The sequence below is a fragment of the Urocampus carinirostris genome, chromosome 1, assembly GCF_059441175.1.
Source record: "Urocampus carinirostris isolate Australia breed hairy pipefish chromosome 1, RoL_Ucar_1.0, whole genome shotgun sequence".
NCBI classification, from domain to species: domain Eukaryota; kingdom Metazoa; phylum Chordata; class Actinopteri; order Syngnathiformes; family Syngnathidae; genus Urocampus; species Urocampus carinirostris.
Genome location: NC_142349.1, coordinates 909,969 through 924,143, shown reverse-complemented (window position 1 = coordinate 924,143; position 14,175 = coordinate 909,969). Strand labels below are relative to the sequence as shown.

At 39.1% G+C, this 14,175-nt stretch overlaps 1 protein-coding gene across 2 annotated transcripts in view; it reads right to left on the bottom strand.

Annotated features, from left to right (window-relative positions):
* Positions 1-14,175, bottom strand: part of LOC148373192 (syntaxin-binding protein 4) — a 136,510-nt gene that overhangs the window by 50,546 nt on the left and 71,789 nt on the right. For both annotated transcript variants that reach the window (XM_088331308.1, XM_088331391.1), the window contains one exon: positions 4,249-4,355. In XM_088331308.1, the coding sequence (XP_088187434.1) occupies positions 4,249-4,355 (107 nt within the window). The remainder of the gene's footprint in view (positions 1-4,248; positions 4,356-14,175) is intronic.

Below are 14,175 nucleotides of genomic sequence, written 5' to 3'. Positions count from 1 at the left end.
TCGCGATGAACTCCGGTGGGTGATGACGCGATGTAATATTGTTGGAATAATGTACATAAGTCATTCAATTTCACTATCATTTATGTGTGTTATATGTTTACTTGAAATATTGTGCTTACAAAATGGTATGTTCTCCCACTGCACTTTAGAGAGAACCAATGGTGTGAATAAGTTACAGATTTTACCCAAAGAGGCACGGATCTCTTCTTGAGTAATTAAAAAGAGTCAATCATTCACATTTCAAATAACAAGTGTTTGCACGAAAACTGGTTTAGACTGGACAGTTAACTTTAAAATGCATTCCTGTAAATGCCTTTCTCTGTGAATAAAAGGCAGGATGGCGAGAGACTGCTTTCTAAGTGAGCTGGAGGCACTGTGATAGAAAGCAGTCTCTCGTTTGCTTCCTGCAGATGATCATAAACAATTTTCTCTGTCCTTTTTGTATACAGATTGTTGTTAAAAGTGTTGGGGTTCAACCTTACAAATATCCACCCAGTGTTCTAAATGTCAAAGTGAAGAAATCCAATGACGCATAGGTAAACAGCGGGAGTAACTGTGACTCTCTTACGCTTTGAGGACAGGTATATCGAATCACCCCACTGGCCTTGCAACGAACTATCCTTCAGCGCATATCAGCACCGTGCTGGACTTTCAGGTTGGCCCAGGTCGTCAAATGGAACCATGCTCATGGGATATGCTTATTACTAACTTTCTTCTTTTTGTGTCTCGGTGATACATCTCTCGCTGATATTGTGCCAAAGGAGAAACAAGGAACCGTCGGATCATCTCACAGACACGGGTCGGGCACCGTTGCAACATTCCGCCGTCCATCGCGGGCGCAAGTGGCACGCATCTGGGTGTGTTGCGGCGGGGTTAATCACCGACGCGACACTCGGTTTCGTGGGGCATGGGTGGCGCGCGGCCTGATCTCGTGTACCGCTGTTGGGGTTTTGCCGGATTCCGCAGTGCGGTACCTTCATACCCTTAAATACAGATAATTTTGATTGTTGGTCAGTGGGTGTCATTCATGGAGCGCAGTTACACTAGGCTGAAAGTTCTGGCTAACCTCACTTTGGCGGTTAAATGTGAGGCGTCAGGTCCAGAAAGCCTGGGTGCCGTGCATTTGCCCGGGAAGGGTGCTTCAAGTCCATGACGGGGTGGTCGGGGCTGCAGTTTCCCAAATTCCCTCGGCGGCTGCAGGGAGCTGTGGTTCCGGCCACCATGGGGTGAACACAAAAGGGAGAAGTTGGTGGGGATTTTCGTCCAGCTTTGAAGTGCGTGACACTTTTGATGTAGGTACAGGTCCCACTTGACGGTCGGAGCCGAAAAGAGTCGTACAACCACAGGTCAAACTCAGATGTGTTGTGGGAGGGTGATGAAAGAGCCGTCGGGCGAACATTGGTGCGTTTTGATGGTGATGATCATGATCTACAAGAAAGGTGTCTGCAACTGTGTGACATGTTGATAGCCAAATGCCTTGTCATCTAATTAGTGACGCGCATGAATGGATGAATGAGATTTCCACAGTCCCTACACACCATCTAGTGAAACCAGAACCAAAGGAATGGGCTTGGCAAAATCAGCTGGGAAAGAAGACCCTGTTGAGCTTGACTCTAGTCTGCCACTGTGAAGAGACATGAGAGTTGTAAAATAAGTGAGAGGGCCGCCACCCCGGCAACATGCCCGCTGGCGAAATACCACTACTCTTATTGGCCTCTAAAAATGATTTGTTCCTTGATTTCAGTGGATAATTGAGTATTATTTGTATAATATATATATATTTTTAATTAAAGATTTATACTTAAAATAATTCACCTATCACAGGTTATCTTTCGAACATAACCCCGCAATAAAAGAGGATTCCTTCATCCATTATCCTTATTAAGGTCGTGCGTTGCTGAAGCCGATCCCACTTATCTTCGGGCAGTAAGCAGGGGACACTCTGAACTGGTTGCCAGTTGGCTACACAGAGACAAACAATTCACTCACTCACTCACTCAGTCAGACTTAGGGACAATTTGAAACTGCCAATTAAACTGCCATGCATGTTTTAGTACAGGAAATCGGAGTGCCCGCAGAAGACTCACGCAGGCACAGGGAGAACATGCAAACTCCGCACAGGTAAATGGATTTCAACCCAGGACTTCTGAACTGTGGGGCGCCGCGCTAACCACTCATCCGCTAAACTACCAAAAAAAGATCAATGTACAAAAAATAAGTAATGTGTAGCTTACATTCTCTGTTGCAGGAAGTTTTTCCCATTACAATTTACTACTGGGAAATGCAAGCTTTAATCTTAGCGTGGCCCAGAATAAATGTCCATAATTGATACATAATCCTTGCACAAATACACATTTCATGCTTCCCTGTTTAGGGGTAGCATGCACAGTTCTGGATGCCATATAAACTAGTGCCATCTTCCGCTAATCTTGTGGGAAGAAGAAATAAAATGGCAAAGCCATGCCGCCGGAGAGCAGTATCGACATCCTTTTTGAAGCAGACTTATTAAGAAACAAGGCAACAATTTCAAGCTTTTACAAGCATTTAACCCAAATTTTAATTCTTTAAAACACATCATTAAAATTCAAGCATTTTCAAAGATTCAAAGCGCCCGTTCGAACCTTGAACCTAGAACAGATGGTAGCGTGCCACCCAGACTGTTGATAACCAAGTCGTGTCTGTACAATGTCACCAGTCAATGAAAATAATACTCATCACAAAATCATAATGATCAATATGAAACAAGATACCCAGAAACTATAAGAACGGTACAACTCACCCAAAAGTGCTGGCAAATTCTACCCACAACATGATTCTCCCCAAATATGATGTATTTACATTCACGAGAATCCAGTGACTCGAACAATGTAAAACATTAACTCCAAAACACACAATAATGCTGACAGATGAAAAAAAAAATCAGTCTAAAAGCATTCCTGCATTGTTTGAAAGATCTTGTTGTAATCCGTCTGTTTGTCTCCATAACTCACCAAGAAAATAAACAGACAAGTCAATTGATTTCTGATGTGGCCGTTAGCTTATGACCTTTTGATTGACACTACTCTTGGCCAATTGCAAGCTTTTTTTGATGGTCCTTAGTCTGTGACAACATATGTGGGCCTGTATTGAAAAAAAAACAAAAAAACTCATCACCTTCTTTGGCTTAAAAAACCTTTAGCCAATAATGACCGATTCAAATGTGGATTGACACATTCGTCTGCCAATGACATTCCCAATGTAATTTTACCATCTGTATTGAAATCAGAGCAAAAAATAAACATGTGTAAATGTAACCCACGCGTTTATCACGCGCAAGAGTGGAAAATCATGGATTGCCTTCTGTAAAAAGAATTCAAACTTTTAGATCTCTTTTACAATGTCTAAAATTCGAGCAAATTTGAATACTCGAAGTTTTTAGGGCTTTTAACTGGTCGTCTCCAAATGGCCACTTTTGGAAATGCCTAGACCAACCATTAGAAAAATTTGTAAAAAAAAAATGTTACGTTTTTCAAATTGTTATCAAATTTGTTTCGCCTGTTTTCCAGCTAAGATGCCCATGCTACGCTCATCTGCAGGCATTTGATTGAAAAGAAAGTTCAGGCGAGAATAAAAACCTTTTATTTCTGTGTGTCCCAACTCGTCTCATCTCATTAGCTACCCCGCTTATCCTCAGTACGGTCGCGGGGGTGCTGGAGCCCATCCCAGCAATCATCGGGCAGTGGGCAGGGGACACCCTGAACTGGTTGCCAGCCAATCGCAGGGCACACAGGGACAGACAACTCGCTCGCTCATTCACACTTAGGGACAATTTGGACCAGCCAATCCACCTGAAATGCATGTCTTTGGAATGTGGGAGGAAACCGGAGTGCCCGGAGGAAACCCACGCAAGCACGGGGAGAACATACAAACTCCGCACAGGTAGGCTGGTAGCTGGATTTGAACCCACACATGAGGTTCCCAAGACCTTAGAACTGTGCCGCACACGCGCTAACCACTGTGCCGCCGTGCTGCCCATGTTAGAAGCACTTGCAAAAATTATTTTAGTTTGGGACAAATTTTTTGTGTGAAAAGAGACCAAAACCATCCATTTTCTTCAAATGGTTCAACAAGAGCATTCAATTTATTTCTGGTACGTCTTGGATTGGGAATTTAGGCAAATTTTACAAAAACGCCAAGGGGTTATTTGGTTAATTTCAACTGATTTAATGTAGGGCAGGGTAACAACAATTGTTTTCTAATGTGACTTACCAAATCCAATTTGTCTGATTTGAGGCGAATATGAGGGTCGAGTGTAATCTTAGGTTTGGCCACAGTCGGTGAAATCTGATCTGTGGGTGACCTCTGATTGCTTGAATCTAGAATAGAAAACGAAATGTCAATGAATGGCTCAAGACTATTGTAGGATACTGTGTGAAGTCATCAGACAATAAAAGAGGAAAATATATCGCTAGTAAGGATTGAAGATACTGGGATTTTTGTTATCGATCCGATTCATGTAGATACATGGTAGTATCGATCGATACTGATACTTTTTGCCTGGGAATCTTATGATCTTTGAATAATGAAACCCTCTCACTTGAGTTTATCATCATGATAAAAACAGCACAAATATTTTACGCACTTTTATTTTTTAATGTAATTGCAGTGCAGAAAATAAAGACTGTTTAAGAACAAAAGCTAAGGGAGTCAAACACAAAGGAAAATACAAACACTTTATAACAATGTCAACTATAGAACTGAAATACCTTCCATCTGCACGATATTTTGGAATTAAATTTAGTCACAAGAATGAAGTCTTAATATCCTTTGTTGGCTCTTTTTACATAGTGATAACGAAATTACAGGTTTTAGTTCAGGGATAGACAATGTTTTGGTTGCAGCTTGTTGCTCTCTGCAGGGTGAGCTTTATTCAAATTTATAATGTTGCGACAGTAGCAGACCACTTTACCACGCGAATTGACATTGTCCTTTTCTGTAGTTGAGGAAAAATAAGTCCACACTGCATCGCACATCCTTTTTGTCTGGCAGCAGGATGCAGCAGCATGCCAGGTTGGGAGAGGTGCCAATCAGTACCTCTAAAGCAGGGGTATTTTACTCGCTGCCTGGGGGCCAATTGCAGGCCTCCACCTTAATATGAAAGATTAAGAGACTGTGTGTATTATTATCCCACTTGATGTTGCTGTCTTCTGCCGCGGTACCAAAAACAAGTGCCAAAAGCACAATGGAAGAAAGACAAAATACCAGTTATTCCTTTTGAAAAGAAGAAAAAAAAGGAGAAAAAAGAAAAAACAAAAATGAGAAAAAAATAAGAATAAGATGAAATGATAAAATAAATAAAAATGATCATTAAAAGGAAAAATTGAATTTTTAAATTTCTTTCTTTTCCGTCAGCGGATTACTGGTTTGTGATATTTCTGATCACCTACCAGTATTTACAGTGTATGATGAAAAGGTTACTAGACAATCAATTAAGGATTATGTTTACAAACGAGTTAGAACTGAAGAGACTATTATATCACTCTATGATGACTTAGTTAAACAAAACTGGAATGCTATATATGGTACAGATGATGTGGATTGTGCGTTTGACATATTTTTGGAAATATTCACTAACAAGTATAACAAAAATTGCCCAATGAGACAAACTAATATTAAGAATAAATCTGTAAACCATCCATGGATAACTAAGGGTTTACATAATGCTTGTAAGAAAAAAAACACCTTATATAGAAAATTTTAAACTAAGAACTGAGGAAGCCGAATCCCGATATAAAACGTATAAAAACAAATTGACAGGAATATTAAGATCAAGCAAGAAATTATACTATACCAATTTATTACATCATAACAAAAGTAATATCAAAGGTATTTGGGATATGTTAAATAGTATAATAAAATGAAAGAATGTAAGCAATGCATATCTAAACTATTTTATTGATAAGAACAGTGAAAATTATAATTTAAATCAAGTTGTGGAGAATTTCAATAGTTATTTTGTAAATGTTGGACCAGAGCTCGCTGCAAATATCCCACAGTGCAGTGGTATACAATTTGAGTCACTGACAAAAATGAACTCCAAGACCATGTTTTTATCTGGGGTTACGGAATCAGAAATCTTAGACGTGGTTAACAACTGTAAAAACAAAACGTCTATGGATTGTTTTGACATCGATATGGTACTAGTTAAGCAAATTATAAATAGCATTGTGAAACCATTGACCTACATCTGTAATCTATTATTTCTAACAGGCACATTTCCAAATCAAATGAAAATAGCAAAAGTTATACCAATATACAAAAATGGAAACAAGCACAATTTTACAAACTATAGACCAGTATCTCTGCTTCCTCAGTTCGCTAAAATATTAGAGAGACTTTACAATAATAGACTAGAACAATTTGTAGATAAACATAAATTGATTAATGAAAGTCAATATGGTTTTAGAGCAAACAGATCAGCAACAATGGCAATTATTGATGCAGTAGAAGAAATCACCCATAGTATAGAAAAGAAGAGATACGCAGTCGGGGTATTTATTGACTTAAAAAAAGCATTTGATACCATTAATCATAATATACTATTAAAAAAACTGGAAAGATATGGCATCAGAGGAGTGGCTTTGCAATGGATTCAAAGTTATTTGACGGGGAGGAAGCAATATGTAAAAATGGGAGAGTTTTCATCTGAATATTTGGACATCTGTTGTGGAGTACCACAGGGTTCTATCCTGGGACCAAAGTTATTTAATTTATATATTAACGATATTTTTAATGTTTCAAAACTATTGAAATTAGTAATATTTGCAGACGACACTAACATTTTCTTTTCAAATGATAACTATTGATTTGGTAACCTGTATTAATCGTGAACTAATTAACCTAAAAGTATGGATGGATATAAATAAATTATCTTTAAATTTAAATAAAACCAAAGTAATATTCTTTGGTAATCGTAAGGCAAATCAAGATTTAGAAGTAAAAATGGATGGTGTCGCAATAGACATTGTATCAGAAATTAAGTTTTTAGGGGTCATAATAGACAATAAATTAAGTTGGAAAACACACATCAGACACATACAAACTAAGGTATCTAAAAGCATTTCAATAATTAATAGAGCCAAATTTCTTTTAAATTATAATGCATTGTATTTATTATAGTGTTCTCTCGTTCTGCCATATTTAACATATTGTGCAGAAGTCTGGGGCAATAATTACAAAAGTTCACTACAGCCCCTTTTTACCGGTATCCTTCAAAAACGTGCAATAAGAACCATACACAGGGTAGGATATCGGGATCATACCAACATTTTATTCATGCAGTACAAATTATTAAAATTGAATGATTTAATACAATTTTTCACTTCACAAGTGTTATTTAAGGTCAACAAAAACATAGTGCCAGAAAACATACAAAATGTATTCACTCGGAAAGAGGGAAATTATAACTTGAGGGGCTCAGGTGAATTCAAAATTCCAAAGGTGAGAACCACCAGGAAAATTATGTGTGTGTCTGTGTGTGGAGTCAGACTTTGGAATAATTTGCAAAATGAGATCAAACAATGTCCAACTATCCATGTGTTCAAATTTAAATACAAAAAAGCATTACTGGCGAAATACAGGGATGAAGAAAATGGGATATGAGGGAGATTGGAAATACTGCATTTCAAACTATGGTTAACTTGTTGCTATTATTATATCAGAACTGTTATTATAAGTATTGTGTTTATTTTTATTGTTATTATCACTGGTGCCGCAGTGACATTATGCGCATTATGACGTTGAGGGATGGTATTGCGAAGATTAGTGTATAAAATATGTGATTATTGTAACTAATATAATTATTGATATCTGACCCATGTAATAAGTATATCCATGAGATTTTGTTGTATTGGACACAAGAGGAGCTATCTATAAAAGGTATTTAATAAGGAAGATAAAGGGGTAGGAAAAATAAACATTTGCTTCTGACTACCCCTTTTCGAACATGTTATGTGACATTATTCTGTTATTGACTCATTGTTTTTGTCCTGTTTTTATTTTTATGTTCGAAATAAAAGTTTTCATTCATTCATTCTATCTTACCATTTTTTATTGTTTTTCTTCATTTTTTCTTTCTTTTCCCCTACCTTATTTTATTCCCCTTTTCCTATTTTTGGCTCTTTTTCTCATTTTGTCCTCCCTATTTTGTATTCCTTTAAAAAATATATATTTTTCCTTTCTTTTTGTCTTTCTTTGACAAAGGCTGGGGAAATTTGGAAGGACAAGGTTGCTTTTCTCACTTTCAGTCTCCGTAGTTTGTAGTGGACTCATTGTTGGTTGCACTACACATTACGGCGATATCGAGTAGACAAACATAAAACACTGTCACTTTAATAAGAGCGGAATGTTTTTATCAACGCTGTGATTGTGGAAAATCCCATTTGGCTCAACCTCACCCAGACCCTAGCTTCAGCGGCCCCCAACTCAATTGAGTTTGAGACCCCTGTTTTAATGGCCTCAAGTCAGAGAGTGGCTGAGGGCGCAGGGTGAGACATAGAAAGTCGACGCTTTAAAGAAAGACGTTAACCTGACATTATTGTCTTTAGGTTTTGTGGAAGTGGGTAGTTGCAGTGATAATTGAAAAAAAAACACAATTAAAATGAGTCGGCTGGGGGATTATGGAAATGGAAGAGAGGGAAAAACAGGAGAGCAGGCAGGCAGTGTTTAATATTAATTTGATGAGATCCTCTGTCCCAGATTTGTGAGTCTGCTTGTTATGACAACGGCACTGTTCCTGCCATTGAGTGTGTGTGCATGTGTCTGTTTATAAAAGCCCTCAGTTGTTGATAGCGGTGAAAACATTTTCCGGATTTAAACTGTCTCCCACCTAAACATAGCAATGATTGACAGATCTGCAGCTGGGACAACAGTCTGTGCATTAAATCCTGGTTTAATACACGCGCACACATCTGCATATGAAGCTAGGGTCTCCAACGTTGGGCGAGCGTGCACCACAGTGCCCATTAAGGACAGCATAGATGCCCTTGGAGATGTTCTGAAAATATATCACTAGTGCTGGGCCACTGATTTTTTTAGGAAAATTATTTTTTAGGAAGCACCAAACAATAAACACTGTTCCTTTTTGCTTTTCAAGTAATAAAAACTGCTTGTAATTTATTTGTTTCTATGATATTAAATAGGGTAACAATAAGTAAATAATTTATTCTATATTTATTATCCGACGCCTGCAAAGAAGTTAGCTGAGGATGCCAGGCTTATTTTGACATTTATTGAGCACAGTTATTTTGACTAATGGCGCCGTTTACATATTTGTCACTAATTCGCACACCCGTTAGGGTTGATGTGCTTTTTTCAATAAAAAGAAAGGGTTTTGGAGAGAACTTTATAAAAGTTCCTCAAAGTTCACTCCTATTTTTCGCCATCTCTGTGTTGCTTAGTGTAAACATTCAGAAAGTTTAAATTCGCTAAATGTTGATGGCCTGGACAGGGATGGGCACCACCAGGCTGTACTTGCCCAAGACAGCACAAAGTTATTGTCATTATTAAATGATGCATTTTTTGAACGTTTCAGGCTCAGATAAGCTTAAAAAAACCATAACCTACGCCTATCACATACTTGTCCAAACTCCGTTACCAACCCCCTCAATGTTTCCTCAGAATCAGCCACAAGCGCTGTGTCATCTGCAAACAACAAGTGACTTACCTGCCACACTGTTCCACTGTTGTCCATCATCTCTACACCTCTGCCAAATACTCTTGCATTCACCTCTCTTACCACACCATCCATGTACACATTAAAAAGCCATGGTGACATCACACACCCCTGTCTCACACCAGTCAACACAGGGAACCACTCACTTGTCTCACTCCCTACTCTTACTCATGCTCTGCTGTTCATCTTCAATGCTTCCAACAACTTTTCACCCACTCCATACATCACCATCACTTGCCTCTCTATCAACTCTGTCAAAGCCAAATAAACATCCTTACCTTTTGCAAAATATTTCTAACACACCTGTCGTACTGCAAACACCTGATCCCCACATCCTCTTCCTTTCCTGAAACCACTCTGCTCCTCCATCACCACCTCATTCGTTCTTTGTCTCACTCTCTTAATCAAGAGTCTTGCATACAGCTTACAGACAACAGACAACAAACTGTTGTCTGTTGTTTCTTACAACTCAACTAAACAGGACAAGACATAACAGAACGGACAATGTTTAAAACTAAAACAGGACAAGGCATAAAAAACCGGGGAAAGTGTCTTCAATCATAGCTGTGCCACCTTTTTTCAGGCATTCAGCAGTACAACCATCCAACCCAGGTGTCTTCCCCCCTTTCATTTCTTTCACTGCCTCTTGCACCTCCCATGTTTCCACAGGCTTCACATTTAAATCACCCAACACGGGCATTCTCTCCATACCATCGATCACCTCGACTCTCACTTCTCTCCCATCCTCCATATTTAGCAACTCCTCAAAATACTCTGCCCATCTCGTCCTGACTGCACTACCGCTAACCAGCAATCTACCATCCTTATCTTTCACTTTCTCTTCCTTTCCAGACTCACTGTTTCTTACTCTTTTCACTTCTTTCCAGAACACTTTTCTCCTTTCCTCAAAGTTCACTCCTATCTTTCGACACCATTCATCATTTGCTTTCCTTTTCGCTGCTTCCACTGCCGCTTTTACCATCCTTTTCTTCACTTTATATCTTACATACGCATCGCCACTTTTATCTTGCAGCCACTCCCAAAGGCAAGTCTCTTTTCTGTCACAGCCTCTGATACCTCATCATTCCACCATTTACTTCCTTTCCTAATACCTCGACCAACTTTTCTCATTCCATACACTTCTTTTGCACTCCTCAACACTGCCTCTTTAAACCACTTCCATTCAATTTCCAGACTCTCCATTTCTTTTCTACTAATCCGTTCATACTCTTCCCTTATCCTCTCTTTAAACTCTCTTTCCTTTTCTGCCTTATTCAACTCTGACATTTTCATCTCTTCCCTTACACTCTTCTTATAACTAGCCCTCCACGATCCATCTATTCTGTTTTCCTTCCACATAAAAATGATCAGACATACCACTCATTTCACCTCTGTAATCCATCAGTGCTCTGTCCACCATCTTGCCACTATCCACTCTGACAAAGGAATACTTATTCACGTCCCTATTTTTAAACGATGTATTTCCAATCACCAACTCATTTTCCACACATAACACAATCAATTTCTTCCCACTCTCATTTCTTCCTGGTACTCCATATCTACCGATCACATTTTCAACCGTTTCATCACCCACTCTAGCATTCAGGTCACCTAGTATTACCACTTTCCACCCTTCTTTCGCACTTGCCACACATTCGGACAAGTCCTTCCAGAACTCCTCTCTCTCCTCAGCACTTCTTTCTGAACCAGGTCCATATGCACTTATAAACATCCATACTTCTACAGCCCACTTTTACCTCACCCACATCAATCTGGAAGATATCTCTTTCCACTCCACCAGTTTTTCCTTTGCTTTCTCACTCACAAGCACAGCCACTCCTTCTTTAGCATGTCCACCCATGACTCCACTTTCTACCACACATACCTCCAAGCTGTAATTCACCCTTCCCTTTCAGGATGGTGAGGAATTCTTGTGATGCCAAATTTTTCACATGAGTAGAATTTAGGCTTTACAATTTTATACAATGAGCGCCATGTTCCATCAATTTTCCTTTGCTTACTGGGGTCAGACACATGGTAAGGAGCTTTAGCAGAGAATACAAGACCTCCCCTATCCACAGCCACTTTGTCAAACTAATCCGAGAGGATCCTGTGTTGTTTCTAGGCCAGTACTCTCCCCGGTGTCTTTGGTTATCCCCTTTGGGCCTACTTCTGGCGGGGAACATCTCTCCTGGTAGGCCTCAAGAAAGCATAATATGCAACATTTATTGCAACCTGATCATGCTGGATTAAGGGATTCTCAAGGTTTCTTATTTTCCTCATGTTTAGGTTTTGAATTTTGCCCCTCCCTGCATGTTGGTTTCAGATCAGAGGATGGTGTAATTGTGGCTTTTTAAACATTTTGTGATTAAGAGCTTTACAAATGAACGTGACCTAACTTAAATCTGTGGTCCCGGAACAAGGAGTTACTAATTTTCCCACTAAGTACTCAGCTGCACACCGCTCTAGCGCAAGGATGTTAAACTCAGCTTGGGCTCTGTAGCCAGATGTAGACTTTCTGTTCTCAGGTAGGGAGGAGTAGTAAAATAATTTCAACTTGACATTTTTTGCTTTGTTTTTCAGTATTATGCTTGATCATTAAGCCTACATTAGTGACCTACCTTACATGTTACAATCACGGATGACAAGGGATCTTTTTTTAAGCATAACACCTTAATTGACAAACAATGGGCAAATAATTTTAGCTCAGTGGCTTTGGGGTAGTGATCCCCCTGCTTGGCGCGTGGCATTGATGGTTAGATTGGGGCGTTTGTTTGCAGGTCTGTTTTTTGAGTAAATACACTTTTACACCTTCACCAACTCACCATGCGATACAAACTCAAGTGAGAGTTATGAGAAAAAAAATAATTTTCCTTAACCCTTTAAGACCCAGCGTTGTAAAATGACAACATTGTTATTTCTCTAAAATATCTTTACATTAAAAGTCATTGAGTGTTATGGTTCAGGCCCACAATGATTTTGGGAGGGAAATTCCTATTGAAGCCCACATAACAGGTGCATAACTTTGGCTGAGCAAAACACTTTGTTACCTTGGACTGGATTTATCACATATAAATAAGTATTTATTTATATTTACCCTCATAAAATAAAAAAATAAAAAAACTTTTTCTTTTTTTACAAACTTTTCATTTTGCCTCCTAAACACCATCTAAGCGGATAAAAAAAATGTATTTTATGTCATTCTATATCTGGGTCCAGGCTTGGGGAGTAAAGGAATACATGGCACGGCGTTACGTAATTTGGATACCAAAACTTTTTACCGTATTTTCCGCACTATAAGGCGCACCTAAAAACCTTTAATTTTTTCAAAAACTGACCATGCGGCTTATAATACAGTGCACCTTATATATGGATCAATATTAAGTCGCAAAGTCTTGCAACTAATGCAAAGCAGCCGCCGACTAGATTTTCCCCCGAACATGAATTAGTCCACGGTGTATGCTGGGATTTATATACCGGCGTTTCATTGGCTAACCAATGAATCGATCACTATTGGCTAAAGTTATTCGTAGGTAAAAGAGGGCGGATCCTTTTTATCATTTACAGGCTCGCATAGGCTAAAGGGGAAAAACAAACCCTGCAATTGGCCGAAAAAGATGTGTCAATCATCAGTTGAATCGATCACTATTGGCTAAAGTTATTCGGAGGTAAAGGGGGCGGATCCTTTTTATCATTTACAGGCTCCCATTGGCTAAAGGGGCAAAACAAAGCCTGCAATTGGCCGAAAAAGATGAGTGTGAATAGCAGGTTGGGTTGACGGCATAGAGAAAACAGTATTTTACTATTCTGTACTGTATTTGTAAATATTTTACTCCCCTGGATTTACTACACTCACGGATATAAGAGGACCATGGTTGCACATTATTATTGAACACAACGACTTCGGTGAGCTACTCCGGCTATATATTTTCCCAGTATCTTGTTTCAGAGTGATATCGATGTTTCTATGATGGGTCTTTTTTTGAATTAAACTCAATTCCAAGTGTTTATTGTCATATGCACAGTAAAGTTGCAAGCGAAAAAGAAAACAGAAACTAAGGAATGGTTGGCATTTCTTGAATCCCAAGACTTTAACTTTCCGAATGATATTTGGAACATTTGAGTGACATCGTACTGACAAGGCATCCGCACGTGTCTACGACACGCATTTGCTTCTTTGCAAGCTTTCGGAATGTTAAGGGGGTAATAAGTTTGACTGAACTATCTGACTGTTTTGTCGACGTTCCCATTGTAGCACCTTATAATCCGGTGCGCCTTATGTATGGAAGATATAGGATCAAAAACTAATTTTTGGGGTGCGCCCTATAACCCGGTGCGCCCTATAGTGCGGAAAATACGGTACATAATGCGCCGATACACGAATTGTGCCTATCATCATTTCATTATGCTGTCACTGACACTGGAGAGATCAAGAGAAATAGGGGTCACACACGACGTGCGCG